Source organism: Vigna unguiculata, chromosome 3, assembly GCF_004118075.2.
Source record: "Vigna unguiculata cultivar IT97K-499-35 chromosome 3, ASM411807v1, whole genome shotgun sequence".
NCBI lineage: Eukaryota > Viridiplantae > Streptophyta > Magnoliopsida > Fabales > Fabaceae > Vigna > Vigna unguiculata.
In genome coordinates, this window is record NC_040281.1 from 4,545,625 (window position 1) to 4,562,776 (window position 17,152).

At 31.9% G+C, this 17,152-nt stretch overlaps 2 protein-coding genes across 2 annotated transcripts; both read right to left on the reverse strand.

The window, feature by feature from the left end:
* Positions 1–280: 280 nt before the first annotated feature.
* On the reverse strand, positions 281–1,797 carry LOC114179899 (myb-related protein 308-like). Its single transcript, XM_028066393.1, has 3 exons — positions 1,665–1,797; positions 1,280–1,409; positions 281–1,013 (listed from the first exon to the last, which is right to left on the reverse strand). The coding sequence occupies exons 1-3, from the start codon at positions 1,795–1,797 to the stop codon at positions 473–475; spliced, it is 804 nt and encodes a 267-aa protein (XP_027922194.1). The 3' UTR covers positions 281–472.
* Positions 1,798–9,157: 7,360 nt separating this feature from the next.
* LOC114178408 (protein MAIN-LIKE 1-like) lies at positions 9,158–11,117 on the reverse strand. The gene is made up of 5 exons (XM_028064280.1): positions 10,932–11,117; positions 10,850–10,888; positions 10,115–10,771; positions 9,440–10,027; positions 9,158–9,367 (listed from the first exon to the last, which is right to left on the reverse strand). Exons 1-5 carry the CDS (start codon positions 11,115–11,117, stop codon positions 9,158–9,160), a joined length of 1,680 nt encoding a protein of 559 aa, XP_027920081.1.
* Between the last annotated feature and the right edge of the window lie 6,035 nt (positions 11,118–17,152).

Genomic DNA, 17,152 nt, shown 5'->3' on the forward strand with positions numbered 1-17,152 from the left:
TAGATCTTTACTAGCAACACTTTCTCTATTGAACATATGTCAAATAAAAATATCATGTTTAAAAATGTACCATTTAAAAACATTAGAGTTGATTAAAACAAAAAAGCGACGAAGACTCGGCAATGGTTTTCTATCTTCACCATCAACAACTAAATAAATTAATGTCTCAGGAAAAAAAAAGGAAGCAGAAACCCTTGTACATAATTAGCATTCATAAAACAGTGTACCAAATCCATAATTTTACACCAAGATCCTACTGTTAATGTTGGTTGGCCTGTCTCATTGACATTAATTGTCAGTGGACATGTAAAATGAAGTTTTTCAAGTTGATTCAGTGAAACCAAAATCATCTGAAAATTTCTAAAGTTTCTGGAATTCAACAGCTACTAAGCCTTCGATTATAAACCTAAGATGTTCATGTTTTCGTCCCATGAGATGATCCTCAGTAATCATCACTGTAGTAGCATCATCATCAATCATCACTGCTACCCTTGTCTTTGCGGCTACAAGCATGGTTACTTTGCAACCCTAGACTGCACCACAGACACACACCTCGGTTACCACCATCAACATTCATATTCCTTGCAGACAAAGCTCGCTCCTTTTGTTGCCCTTGTGGTTGCACCCATTCAGGGTTCATGCAAAAACCTTGGGGCTTTGGTGGTGGAGATAAGGAAAGGTTCAAGTTGATTCGAGGCTGAGCTTCCTCTATGGTAACACCACTACTGTTATTAGAGCATTCACCAGTTGAGTAACCATAACTTCTGATCTGCACCTTTGAATTGAGAAAAACATTGAAATAGCTGTTGTCGTTGTTGTTGTTGTTCTCACTTGTGGTGACAACCTCAGACACTTGAGAATTCGCAGGTGGATCTGTCATGTCCTTGTTGAGTGGTTTATGGGTCACAGGGTCGATTCCGTTGGCATAGAGCTGACGTTTGATGTGGGTGTTCCAGTAGTTTTTTATCTCGTTATCTGTTCTTCCAGGTAAAATTGCTGCTATCTGTGCCCATCTGAGAAACCATAACAAAAAGCACAAAACATCTCAAATCTATCTCATCACAAAACCTAAGGACAAGAACCCTACGCATGAAGTCATTGTTTGGTTGACTTGACGCTGTTTCTTCAATTAAAATTAGAGAGTAATGAACACAATTCATACACACACCAAAAGCTTTCTAATTTTTCTTGTAGAATTGGTAAAATCAAACAATTATTTAGTGACGTGAAGGAGATACTTGAATGAATGTGCATAGAATCACTTGGTTTGTGTTCATACTTGTTTCCCAGTAAGCTATGGTGGTGAATGATGAGATCAGTTTCTTCTTGAGTGAAGTTCCCCTTCTTGAGGTTGGGTCTCAGGTAATTCATCCATCTCAGTCTGCAACTTTTACCACACCGAAGCAAACCTGTGCAAATAATATCAATCCATTGATTATTAGAATTCAAGAGAAAACTCAGATTTTCAGATATTAATTATTTTTGAAATTCTATTGTAGAATACACGTTCGATCTATATATATCAAATTTTGTATACTTTTTCTTCTGTTACAGTTTCATTTCAATGATACACAAACTGATATGTCAGCTTTTACTTCAAATTCTGATGAAAGAACAAAAACAAGAAGAAAAAAATGTAGAACTTGAAGTGTTGTAAAAAATACCTGCTGCCTCAGGAAGCCATCTCCAGTTTCCTTCTCCATGACGGTTGATATAATGAATGAGGAGTTGATCTTCCTCCTTAGACCATGGTCCTTTAGAAAGGTGGTGTTTTTCAGTGCAGGGTGTTCTACCCATTATTTGGTGTTTGAGAATTGAAGAGAGAAAGAGAGAAGAGAGAAGAGAGAATGGTGCAATTGAGTGAGTTGGTGAGAAAGGAGGAGCAGTTACAATTAAGTTTGTGCTCCACACTGGGTAGGTAGCATCACTTTTTTCTCTCTCTCAACTTCTTTCCATTTTTTCTTCACTACCCTCATTTATTTGTATTTCTAATACCACCTCTTCTTTTATTTACACTTTCCACTCATGCTAAAGCTTCTTTTATGAAAGCATTTATTAAATCATTTTCTAAATACCTTTTTTTTTGATTTTTTTTTTGTCACGTTTGTGTTACTTCTATGTTGTCTCTTCAATATTATATATGTTTGTGGTGTTATTTCTAACTTTAAAGTAAAAATGCATGTTAATTTTAATGTTTTAAAATATATTAAACATTTTTAATATATCAAAATAGATTTAGTTTTTGAGAGAGAAGCAACAAGAAAAAAAATAATTTTTTGACACCAAATACATGAAAAATCAGTTTTAAGAGTAATATAATTATTAAGAATTGAAGTTTTCTATTTTAAAAAATTAAAAATAAAATAGTGAATATATAATCAAAATAAAATTTGTTCGACGTCAAAATAATAACGAATTTGGATTTCAATTATTAATTTTTTCATTTTTCTTTAACAATTATTACTTTTCATTTTTAACATTTTTTAAATATCGAGGAAGAAATGTATATTTTAGGATAATTAGGCTCCATACTTTGATTTCATGTACCGTCTATTCGGTTGTCAGCATGCCATATACAGTATTTGATATTTCCAATAACTGCTGGTCCATTTTAAATATCGAATTTGGATCTCAAACTGTTTTTTTCACGTTTCTCAATTTAGTCTCTATTTTAAAAAATTTAATACAGTCAAGTTCTTGCAATTAAACAATGACACTGTCACGTGGTATGACAGTGACATGTGGCATGTCAGCATCATATTGTCATTGTCAAGTGGTACGACGTCAATTTCACACGTGACAAATTTTATTTTTTATTTTAAAATATTTTTTTTTAAATTCAAATAAATTTTAAAAAATAAATAAATAATTTTAAAACAAATCACAAACGGACATATGACATATCTTTAATATTGTTAGTACAGTACTAACAAAAATAACTTATTATATCAAATTTCCGAAAATAAGAATCACATTGAGACTAATAAAAACAGACTAATTTGAGATTTTCCTAATAGGGATGAATAAAATGATTTAACTTTTTCATTATTATCTCTATGTTACACCTTAAAAATATGCATTTATCTCTGGCTTCAAATTATATTATGGTGTGTTGATTTTAATGTATGTTAGACATTCTTTTTTAATATATCAAAATAAATAAAATTTAAAAACACAATAAAGTGAAAACAAAAAACAACAAAAAAATTCTGGACTCTGTTCATTTTCCTTAGATAAATATTACTTGTCATGCAAAATTTCTCGAGATTCATATTTTCCTTTAAATTTAAATTGAAAGAATAATAAACATGTTTACATAATATTTTAAGATGATAATTCAATGCTAGCAATATATTTTGAATTTCATAAAAATATAATGGCAATCACACTCCCTTCTCTTTTCTTTTTAAATATCAAACTAGAGATTAAGAACCAATTAAAGTCACAGCAATGTTTTGAAAATATTGAAGTAAACTTTATTCAAATTTAGTACCAGCTTTGATGAACGGTCTGTCATTAGATTTTCATATATATATATATATATATATATATATATATATATATATATATATATATATATATATATATATATATATATATATATATATATATATATATATATATATATATATATATATATATATATATATATATAAAGAAAATTATTTAAGTTAAATTAAACATTTAATGACATTTTCAATTTCATAAAATAATATTATATATCAAGTTTTCCATTATTTAAATTTTTATATATGCTATCTAATAATGAGTGTCTAAATATTATTAAATATATTATACATTCAAATTTATTAAGTGGCATGATAAACTTACAAATAACTTTAAAGTTATGCGAAATTTTGCATGCCTAATCTAATTTATAAGTATATACAATTATGGTTAGATCATTAAATTTATATTTTACAAAAAAGTATTAAAGCCTTAATTCGATCACTTTTTGCACAAGTATAAACCGTTTTAATTTTGAAGAGTTATTTGCATACCCACAAACATATAATTTTATAAATTTTCATGTTTTTTAAATAAATAATAAATATTAAAGAAGATAAAATTCTCTTCATATTAATCCAATATAGTCAATTATTTCTAATTATTTCATTTGTCAAACGTAAATGAAGTTTTTAATTCTCATCTCATTTTGAGACCACCATGTGAATTTTTACGAACTTTTTTTAGTTTTTGCTGCTTCTAGAAACTTCACAGAAAAAATATAAGTGTATAATAAGATCACCAACCTTTTCACACGAGACTTTCTGATACTCTTCCTCACAAATGCTTTTTGCTGGTCAGAATATAAAAAACACCATTATACTTAACAATTATTTTATCAATAAAAAATTTGTTGGTTAAATTTTAAATTTTCAATGAAATTTACCAATACAATTTACTCAAAAAATTTAATGTCAGATACATTTTGATATAAATATTCCTTAATAATACAAATTTTAATTTATCGATGAATTTTACTCACAAATTCATTACCATTTTATATTTCTACATGTAATTTAAATTCTTGTAATGACTCTTAATAAAAACTTCATTGGTTAAGTTTTTAATGATTCCTTTTCTAGTTATATATCTTTTTAAACTTAATTCGGATTCTTATTCATAACTCAGTTTCAGTTTCAATAACTTAAAATCATCATTACATCCAATAAATTATAAGTTGAAGAGAGGGAAAAAAATTACGTTTTGTTGATTACTATATAAACTATTATATGCGTCATTTTTAAATACTGTTTTCGTCTTTTATATATACTTTCAACTTTAAGAAAAATAAATTAACTGATGATACTAATTTTTAACAAAAATAGTAAAATTATTTTATTTATTGTCCCAAATAAATTAATTCAATATTGATGGTTTTTAGTGCCGTAAATATTAATGCAAAGACAGAGAATTTTTCTTCTCCAAATACAAAATTGGTTACCTTAAAGTATGTACTTTGGACAGCTAGATTAGAATAACTCATTTGTAGTGAAAAATGACAATTTGGGCCGGTTTCTAGGCCCTTTTAAAAGGAAGTGGGCTAGCCCGTGCGTAGCCCGCTATTAAAACGGGCGCCTTCTCCTTGCACCTCCAAGAAATCTCCTGTACCCCCAAAATTTATGTTTTTGCCCTTATTTAATAATCTGTGAGAATGGGTGAAAGTGGGTACGGACGCAGTAAATTTCATTTACTGCGTCAACGTCCCTGCACCCCCCAAAACACGTTACTATACGTTCCTATTTCATATTATGTCTGTTCTCCATCATTTTCATTCGTGCTTCTTCAGTCCTTCATTCTCAGTCCTTCATTCTCTCTGCAGTGGTCCCTCTCATTCGTGCTTCTTCAGTCCTTCATTCTCTGCAGGTCCCTCGTGTCTTCGTTCGTTCATTCTGTCTGTGGTGGTCCCTCGAAGAGGAGGTTTGTATTGTATGACTTTGATTTATGTTTTTTTAAGTAATTCTGATTTGTTTATTCTGTTTGAGTATGCATTTGATTATTGTTTTGTTTATTCTGTCACACTGAGTATGCATTATTGTGATTATTATTGTGATTGAAGGTTGATAAGTTCTTCTGAGTAACTATGTTAGCTCCTCCAAGTGGTATTTCCGTCCAGGTTAGCCTTCATACCACCATAACTTTGTAAATGGAATTTGTTTGAAGGGATTATGTGGAATTCAAAATGTATGGGAAACGGAACACAGAATCCGTTTCAGAACTGTATGAAACGGATTCTGTATTCCGTTTCATAAAAAAATTTGCAAATTTTTTTATGAAACGGAATACAGAATCCGTTTCAAAACTGTATGAAACGGATTATGTATTCCGTTTCATAAAAATTATGATTTTCGTGCATGTATCATGGTAGAATTGAATAACTTATTTGGTTGAAATTTCCGCTCCTTATTTGTATGGATGTTTTGTCCAACACACCAAACACTTGAAGTCCAAACACTTGAACATGAAATAGAAACCACAAATTTGGTTTTACCAAACGGATTACATAATCCGTGTCTTAAAATGTGAAACGGAATAGCTATTCCGTTTCATAGTATTCCGTTTCATACTTTGATTTTGTGTGTTGGTGTGTATATTGTGTTATTGGTGAATTTTTAATGTGAGTGAATATATACTGTGTGATTGGTGAATTTTCTAACGTAAATTATGCAATGAATATCAACATGCAATTAGTTTTCAATTTTTGATACGTGTTGCATTCACTCGTTTTCTGTGATACGTGTTGCATTCTTTATGCATTTAGATGGGTTATTTACTTATTAAAATTTATTTTTTTATTATAGTTCATTATGGAAGATCATCATTTTAGTTATTTGAGTTTCTTGGATTCTCAAGCGGATTCTCAACAAAATTGTAGTCTCATGTCAGAGTTTTCTGATTTTGTTCATGATATCTGCGAACAAGATTATACATCTCATTTTACAACCGATGATATTTTCTCCACACGTGAAGATTTAATTAAATGGGTTAGAGGGGTTGCTTATAATCTTGGGTTTGTCGTTATTATTCTAAGATCGGATAAATACAATGGACAACCAGGAAGAAAGACCCATGTATTATTAGGTTGTGAAAGAGGTGGAAAATATAGAAAATACAAGTGTGATGCAGAACCGAGTTTATCTGGGACAAGAAAATGTGATTGTCCCTTTAGATTGAGAGGGAGACCCATCTCTCAAGGGGAGGGATGGGTGTTGAACGTAAAATGTGGTTACCATAATCACGATGTCTCTTCTACTCTAGTTGGTCACCCCTATGCGGGTAGGTTGAAGTCTACTGAACAGTCGTTGCTTGTTGATATGACCAAAAGTCAAGTCAAACCTGCAAATATACTTCTCACTTTGAAAGAGAAAGATGATTGTAATGTTACAACTCTGAAGCAAGTGTATAATGCGAGATATAGGTACAAACGTTCAATAAGAGGTTCAAGAACTGAGTTACAACAGTTAATGTTGATGTTGGAACGTGATCACTACATCCATTTTAGTAGATGTCTTGATGAATCTGATGTGGTAAGCGATTTGTTCTGGACCCATCCTGATGCTGTGAAGTTGTTAAATTCATTCAATATTGTGTTCTTAATGGATAGTACCTATAAAACCAACAAATATCGGTTGTCATTACTTGAGATTGTTGGTGTGACCTCAACAGGATTAACTTTCTCAGCCGCTTTTGCATTTTTATCTAGTGAGAAGCAAAATAATTTCATTTGGGCTCTTGAAAGGCTCAGAGGTCTATTTATGACGTGCGAGGGTGGTCCACAAGTCATTGTAACTGATAGGGATCTTGCTCTAATGAATGTTGTTGGCATTGTGTTCCCTGAGTGTTATCATCTTCTATGCCGTTTCCACATTCAAAAATATGTGCAGGCAAAGTGCAAAATGTTAGTAAATTCTGTTGACGCATGGGATGTTGTACTTCAAGCCTGGGAGAATGTCATGGACTGTGAAGATGAATTAAAGTTTAAGGAGTGTGTTCATCGTCTTGAGCTTGTTTGCCAGCCGTGGCCTGTATTCTTTGAATATGTTAACGACTCGTGGATCATTCCTTACAAGAAATTCTTTGTGAAGGCATGAACGAACAAAGTTATGCATTTGGGAAATACAACATCAAACAGGTATATTTGCATTTTGCTATTAATTAAATTTATTTATTAATGGTTTATATGATTTCCTTGTATAAATTGTACTAGGGTTGAGTCTGCTCACTGGAGTCTGAAGAAAGTTCTTAGCAATAGTATGGGAGACCTTTGTTCGTGTTGGGATGACATTCACAACGTCATTATCTTGCAACATAACGAAATTAAAGCGTCTTTTGAAAGAAGTATAAATCTGATCAGTGACTCTTACAAGGCATTGAGTTATAGAAGATTAGTGGGAAATATTTCTAGATGTGCCTTAGAACTCCTTGCTCCAGAGTTGGAAAGAGTAAAGAAGATTGGATTCGATAGTAGTCGTTGTGGCTGCATTCTCAGACAAACTTATGGTCTACCATGTGCGTGTGAATTAGCACGATATGATCCTGGGATTATTCCTCTCCAAGAAATTCATGTCATGTGGACTAGGTTGAGCTTCTCCAATGTCTCGTCTTCACAATCTGAAGGGCAATTATCTATTCAGAGGGAGGTTGATCTACTGCTTAATCTTTTCAAAGAAGTTGATATTGCAGGAAAAGTGACCATAAAACATAAATTACTTGACATAGTTAGCCCTTCCATGACATCGATGTTACCACCACCGAGTAAAGTTAAGACGAAAGGTGCAGCTAAGAGTCATAGATCAAAGAAGTCAACGAAACGTGATCCCTCCTATTTTGAGCATGTGGACGCCTTCATTGAGTCCTCAAGACAAGACACATGTGTTGCAAAAATAGAAAACAAGGTGAAGAGTAAACATGTAATTGAAGAGAAAGTAATACCCATGCTAGAACAGTTCAATCCTGTATTTCATCCTTATATACTCGATGTTGTCGATGTTGTGGCGGACGGTCATTGTGGATATAGATGCATTGCTGCATTGTTGGGTATGGGTGAGGAGTCGTGGCCTCTAATCAGACATGATCTATACAAAGAACTTAGCCAATGGCGAGATGAATATGCAACGTTAGTTGGAGGCTATGATCGTCTGGAAGAACTGAGAAAGTCTTTGCTAGTTCAATCACCATCAGGGGTATAATCTCTATACACCACTGTTGAAATTTATGTATTACAAGTTTTTTATGATTTTGTTTTATTATAATCTAATTAATTATATACAGGCTAATCGAGACAAGTGGATGACTATACCAGACATGGGGTATGCGATTGCTAATCGGTATAATGTAATCCTCTTGTGCTTGTCATCAGTTCAGAATTTGACTATATTCCCACTTCGTACATTCCCACCTATTTCGCAAAGTCAACATCGACTAATTTGTATCGGACATGTTTACAATTCTCATTTTGTGCAGGTATATATGTTTATATATATTATTTTTATAAAGAACTTTATTTCTCTATTGACTAATTGTGTATTTACAGGTTCGTCTACAAGAAGGCTGTCCATTACCGACAGTGGATATCATATCATCTAGCAATTGTTACCCAAAGGCAAAAGGGTGGGCATCATTTTATAGAGATAGGATGCAAGCATTCCTAGATTTACACATAGTGGATCGTAGTTATGTAGATCTCATGGAAGACTGATATTTGTTGATTGTATTTAAGTATTCCTCTAGTCTCTTCTTCTTCAACGCCATCTTGAGCCATCTGCAATAACTCATGAGTGCGATCCCAGGCAACTGTGCCCTCAGTAACGTCTCTACAGTCTATCATCCGCTGAAGACCACCTACGATGCGTTTCACGAGACCCTGTCATAATAACAAGTTAATGTCAAATATTAAAAGTTACTAATAATATGAACAACTAAATGTGTTACATACCAATAAACCACTGGAAGATGATGACGGTGACGTCCTCTGAACTGTTATGTCATCTGGAAAATTCCGACGAAGTCGGGGCACAAGCACAAGGCTAGGTCGGTCGGCCTCAGCTCCACGTAAAATGTATGGATGGGAGACTCTCCTAAACCACTGCAAATATCCATCAGAACATGAAAAAGGAGCTGGTGCTTGGACCACTTGATGTACAACAAACTGCTCGTGCTTTTTCCACCGATCATCAATAGCCTCAAAGTCCATCATGGGAATCGAACTAGGCGGTCGTGGAATAGGCTGGATGAAGCCAAATTGTCGCAACACACGCTCCGACAAATGACGTTGTACGACGGTCCCAACCCTCAGGAAGCCAGAAAACATGCCATGTGTTACCAGTTGTCGAGCAGCTCTGTGTGCTACATATGGGTTCCAAATCATCCCATCATATGTCAAGCCATCCAACTGGACTCTAACATCAGCTATAGCGGAAATGGCGCGTCCAGTGACATAACGTAGAGCACGGGGTTCGGTCTCCACATATGTATCCCGTACTTGCTTCCTTCCCAATGTAGGGAAGTGCTCGTATATCCAAGCCTGTATCAAATAATATTTCATTTAACCATTGTCATATAAAACTAAAAACAAGTCAAATAAAGAATAAAATGTTATATAAATGGGTACCTGCAGAAGAGATAGATATCCAGCTAATTGCTTTGTATTTGCAAAGCTGGCATCTCCTAGCTGCTCATATAAGTGGACAAGAGCAGCAACTCCCCAACCATATGTACGACATGTGGAGAGATCTCTAAATAGCTCCAGATAATGTGTACGAACATAGGTGGCGCTTTTGTTAGCAAATATCGTGCACCCTACAAGATGCAAAAGATATGCACGTGCAGCAAACTCCCATTGCTCGTTTTCACAACAGCTGTGATACAAGTCTCTCAGCCAGCTCAGTCGGACCTGTGCACCCCGACTTTGATTCAGCTCCACACATGCCATGGCCCGGTCAACACCAAGAAGTGTCGTCAAAATCTGAACAGAATCTTCATATTCAAGATTTTCAGTTGAGCAAAAGTTTCCACTGATGGAAACATGGAGAAGTGACCATACATCATCCAAAGTGATGGTCATCTCCCCAATGGGTAAATGAAAAGTATTAGTCTCGGGATGCCATCTCTCCACGAAACCCAATACTAACCCAAGGTCGATATATTCATATAAAATGTCGCACAAAGGCGATAATCCCGAAGCTAACACAAAAGGTGCAACAGCAGGGTGAGGACGTCCTAATTTCTTAACTTTTTTAATATGGGAGACCACTTTCACAATTCGATCCTAACAGAAGAAACAAACAACAATAAAAATACTTAACAACAACAAAAAATTAAACCTATATAAAAACTTCTTACACACCTGACCATCCCATATCATGCGTGCAACATGATCCTGGTACTGCGTCAATAAAGATGTATCATACACCATCGTTATCAATGACCTGCTCGTCCTCCCGAGGAACGTCAGGAACCTCATTCTCAACAATGTCATCCTCAACAACATTAGCCTCATGCTGACCTCTTCTACGAGCCGATGCTGTCGGTCTCTTTCGTGCAACACCCTGTCTGGAACTCTTGGGTGCATCATTTGAACCACGTCTAGATATATTTTCTCTGGTCCTAACCATATCTATAATAAAATAAAATACAAATTAATAAATAAAAAAGAATAAATACTCGCACTCATACAAACACAAGTGCACGTTCAATTTCATCAAACGAATTTAAATAAAAAACATTAAACGCATCCAAAAAAACAAACAGAAACGGATTTTGAAAAAAAAAAAATTAAACGTCAAACGGATTCCAAAATCCGTTTTCTAAAAAAAAAAAGTGAAACAATCCGTTTCAAAAAAATAAAAATAAAATAAAGAAACGGATTCCAAAATCCGTTTTCTAAAAAAAAAAAAGTGAAACGGATTACACAATCCGTTTCAAAAAAAAAAAATAAAGAAACGGATTCCAAAATCCGTTTTCTAAAAAAAAAAGTGAAACGGATTACACAATCCGTTTCCCAAAAAAAAATAAAATAAACACGGATTCCATAATCCGTTTTGAAAAAAAAAATTGAAAAATGGGGAAACGGATTCCACAATCCGTTTCCTTAGAAAAAATAAAAACACCACCTTCTTCCTCTCCAACACACACCACTCATCAACACAACCCACCGTTCCAGATTTAACAAAAAGCTACATGTAAAAACCTTCAAATAAAAATATAGACATGCATTCAAATAAAAATATACATTGTCTAATATTAAAAAACAAAAAACGAGTATGACTTACCTGCAAAAATTGAGAAGCCGCGGGAAAGGATCAAAGGTGGTTGCCGACGGTGGGGAGAAGAATGGTGTGTGGAGGAGAAAAGGAAAAAAGGATGGCGTGGCGGCGAGAATGGTTTGTTGGAGAAGAGGGAGAATGAGTCGCTGCAGTGGGGGAGAAGGATGTTTTGTGGGGTGCAGTGGGGGAGAAGGAAGCTTTGTGGGGAGGCTAGGTCAAAGATTCCAAGGGTGGTGCAGAGTGCGTGCAGCGTGCAGAGAGAGGGAATCTGCTTTTTATTGGGGTGCGGGTAGAGGGGTTTTGGGGGTGCAGTGTGGTGAGGGGTGTGAGGGGTGCAGGGGTATTTGGGGTGCGCGGTGAAATTGAGAAAAGACACACACAGTAACTTTTTTTTAACCAGGGACAACGTTGGAAATAAAGGAGGTTTTGGGGGTACAGGAGAGTTTATTGGAGGTGCAGGGAGAAGCCCCCATTAAAACGAAGGGAGCCTTCTCCCTGTACTTCTAAAGACTTATTCTTTACCCTTAATTATTTTTCGAATTCCCAATTTGCCCCATTGACTTTAACTAGTTAAAATTTAATTTATCTTCTCCCTCCTTTTTCCTATTTCATCCCTATTTACCTATCTCATCCACACTCCCAATTTTTGCGAATTTGGAAGGATGAGCTTTTGAGTATATGAACATGTTACAGATATTCTTTTTCATAATTAATATGTTACCAGATATAAAAATCTGGTTTATAACTGATTTTGAATTCCGACATTGAGTGTGTTTGAAAATATTTTAAGAAAATTGATTCTATTTGATGTTAGAAAATCAATTTTAGTTGATGAAAATAATTATTTCTTATGTAAATTTTCAATTTATAATTGATTTTAGAAATTAATTTTGGGTATCTCTAAATAATTTATTAATATGAATTGATTTTAACAATTGATTTTGGACGTTTTCAAAGTGAAACCAAACATTCACATTAATGATAAATCCATCTTGTAATAATTATCAGATTTTGAAATCTTATATATATATATATATATATATATTTTTTTTTGTTAGTTTTACTTTTATGAAGATTTATAAAAAGTTAAAAAAATAAATAAAATTAACAGGATGTCAACATAATTAACCACATAACTGAAATTTGAAACCTAGTAGAATTGTTAATCGAATTTTAAAATATGATATGCATCAAGAAAACAAGTGTCATGATGTATACTAGATTTCAAAATTCGGCTAACATATCTACCGGATTTCAAAATCTTGTGGTTAATACAAGATGCGTTTATCACTAATGTCGAAATTCAAAATCAATAGCCTCATAAAACAGATTTCAACATCTGATAGCCTATTATTCATGCAAACGCTGAGGTGCATGGAAAAGGCCCCAAACAAAATGGGTTAGATATTTAAATCTCTCCTCCTCCTCAATTTCTTTTCTTCTTTTTCTTCCTCTTCCTTCTCTACCTTCTCTAACTCCAACAATCACCATCTGACCACCTCCTCCGCCTTCTCCTCATCTTTTCTTATTTTCTTTTTCTCAACCATCTTTTCTTAATATATAAATTTAATGATGAATTTATTAATAGAAAAATCCATCAAACAAAAGTATCCATCGGTAATGCATATTCTAATTTAATGATAGATCTAACCAACGAATCTTACCAACATATTCAATATCAGTGGAAAATTTTGTCGATAATTTAAATTCTATAATTCATTGGTAAAAATATGTTTGTAAATTTTACTAACATATCTATATATGTCAGTAAAATTTCGCTGGTAATTACGAAAATTCTTGTACTGCCTATTGTTCAATTTTTCTATTAACTCTAATGTGAGTATTAATTGGGTGATATGATTATTCTCTTGTCTCGTCACCTTACATAGTTATGGTCAAATGTAAAATTATTATTTTATAATCTTATAATCTTGTAATCTTATAATCTTATAACTTATAATCTTATAATCTAAAAGTATGGGGTGCCTAACTAAGGTAATCTTAAATCAATTATATTCATTCCTATGGTCTATGTGAAAGTGCTAGAGACTGCATTATTTGAGAGGTTAAACTTTATATTCAAATATCTATGTGGTGTAAGGATTTTGGTTTAAACAAAGTTTTTAATGATTTCCATATCTTTACGGGTGATGTTGATTTGTAGCATACACTTGATGAAATTACATGTATGAGTGTTGAGCGAGGCCACTTGTATGAGATTTTGACATGATCTATAGGCCATGCGCGTGAATATCATACATGCACATGGCTAGTAAGAGCAACACAAACGATAACAACAATTGTGCGGGTGTATTGTGATTGGCAAACTACTAACACATACTAAATATTTTTTGTTTATATAGCTTGTTATACCAACTACATTGTGTATTAAGTGTCTCAATCTAGAACTGGTTCATATAGTTTGTTATACCAACTCCTTAAGTGTCTCAATCTAGAACTGGTTCATATAGTTTGTTATACCAACTCCGATGCATTAATTACATCTTAAATGAGGCTTAGGATATTTTTTTTTCAATTTTTCTATATTTTATCTATTGCAATAGATTGTTATAAAAACAGAGTTTGTTGATGTATTGCAAAAAGTTATTTAAATCTTCCGGAGAAAGATAGAGAGTACATGGTGAGTGGGAGATTTTTTCATGAAATCTTCTCCCTTTTCTATAGCAACAATCACAGGATTTTGGTCCATCTCGATACTCTTTCTCCATCTATAAATAAATGCCTTTTACCTCTTCCAAAACAACAACTTTCACTTCTTCTCTTATCTCTATCCTTCTCTCATTCTCTTTTTCTTTTTATTTTATTTTATTATTTGGGTTTACTATTTTATCTTTTCTAAAATTTCTTGTTAGTTCTGAAATTCTCAAAAAAATAAAAAAAAAATTGAGAAATTCTTGTTGTATTTTGAAAGACTTACTTATGCACAAAATAAGTCATTGAAGACAATGATTATTCTTACCTCAGGAATCAAGATTTGTTCATGTTTTCGGCAACTTTTACAACACTAATAGCATAGCATATATTATCTTACAAAGAAGCCATACGGTGAAGATGAAAATCAAGCAAATCTGAATAGAAAAAGCATGGTTGGAGAAAGACATAATTAGAAGTTCTCATTAATTAATAGTTTTTATAACTGCATCTAAAAATGACTACATATGAAGTTTTTATTAATGAAAAAAGTTGGATGAGTGAATTAATTTCAACAAGGTCTAACGCAGTGACAATGGAGAAGAAAGCCTTTACATTTGCCACCGGCGGCACCTTCAGTACGGCACACGATTGCACATACATGACTGTTCACACATAAACCCCTGAAAGAGTAGCTTGGTGACCAACATTCCTTCGCCTCTGTTCTCTTTACCGTCACATCTATTTAATCATTCCATTCATCAATTTCGCTTCATTTCATTCAGACAAAACAACATTAATAGACATTATATCTTACCGGCAGATAAGATTAGGAAGAGAAGAAACATGGTAAACCTTAGCACTTTTGTCTCCATCACACCCCAATTGTTGTTGTTGTTTCTTGTTCAAAATGAAGTTGGATCTTTCTGCTCTCCACTTCTTTATATAACAGTTTCATATGCACAAGTGCCACGTGTGAATAGAGCATGCAACACCATTTGGGACCCAACTCACATCTTTACATGTGCTGTCAACATTTCTTAATTACTACATTAAATACATTTATTGCTTTTTTTCTTATTACTAAGTTAGATGAGTTTTATTTATCAATATAAATTAATATTATGTTTAATGTAAAATGGTAAGTAAACCTTGTTACTTTAATTGAGAATATATTAAACTTTATTTTGATGTTTTTTTCTAAATGAAATTTGATTATCAATTTTTAAAATTTATAATGTTCGTTTTTATTTTATTTTATTGTGAATGTAATATGTGTACGTTATAATAACTAAGAAACAAGTAACAAACGTTACAAATTTTAAAAAATAATAATTAAATTACACAAAAAATAAAAATTTTTCCTTGAAAATTAGTTTGTTATTAAAATTTCTCATCTATTAATATAATACTTTAGATATATTACTTTAGTGCAAGTTTAATAAATGTAAGTTTTTTTAGAATTTTAGAGGGAATATCTTGCGAAATTTCTTTGCAAATAAAACACCATTTTAATATATGTACATGAATTTTCTAAAATTGAAAGACATTATTTATGTAATAAAATATTTTTAATATTAAACATCTCATATTAGTTGTAGACAATATTAATAATTTTGTATTAGTGAGAAATCTTTACTGCATCATGAAAATATTTTTATGAGAAATTGAGTTTGATAAGCAAATGTAAAACTTTATTTTTTTAAACGGAAAGAGACAAATATAACATATAACATATCACGAATAATACAAATATTAAAGAGTTCATCAAATTTTAGTTTTATATTAAATATTCATAGATCACACATGTCAATCAGATTTCATCTTAAAAGTTAGAAAACATTGACTTTGCTAACATCACCTAGAATTCAACGTTGAATTTTGTTTACCAATGAATTTAGTTTGGTCGATAAAAAATTATTTATTATTACAAAACTCTTATAAAGTAATGCTTGATGTTAAATTTTTTTGTTAAATAATCGAGTGAGAGTGATACGACTATTGTTTTGTCTGGTCACTTTACATTAGTGGTTACATATAAATTTATAATTTTATAATTACATAATTTTTGAAATTTATTATTTTATAATTTTACAATATAAAAATTTTATAACTTTATAATTTCATAAATTTATAGTTTTATAATTTTATAAATTTATAAATTTTTAATTTTATAAATTTTGTAACTTCTTAATTTATGCTGATCACACTCCAGTCAATTTTAATGAATCAACAAAAATAAATCAACCCTACCTTTTTCTTAAAGTAATTTTACAAATGTAAATAAAAATAATAATAATTTTTTTCTTCAATTACACTCTTACATTTCTTTTAATATAATATATTTTTAAATAATTTAAACATGTATTTATTATGTAAATTCAATTATACTTATTTTATATATATATATATATATATATATATATATATATATATATATAAAATTTAGAATATAATACATAATAAATCGAGAGAAAAATAAACTAGTATATAATTATTTTATTAGAGTCATAAAAGTTATTGAATTTCTTAGGTAGTTGAATTTTACGATGTAACATATATTGTTTTAATAAAAAGAAGGGATGGAGTGAGCAGGGATAAACATGAAAATTAAGCAAAATGTGAGTAGAAAACATTATGGTCGGAGAAAGACATGTTTAGAAGTTCGAAGTTCTCATTAATTAATATTGTGTATAACCGCAGTTGAAAATATTACATACGAGACTTTTATT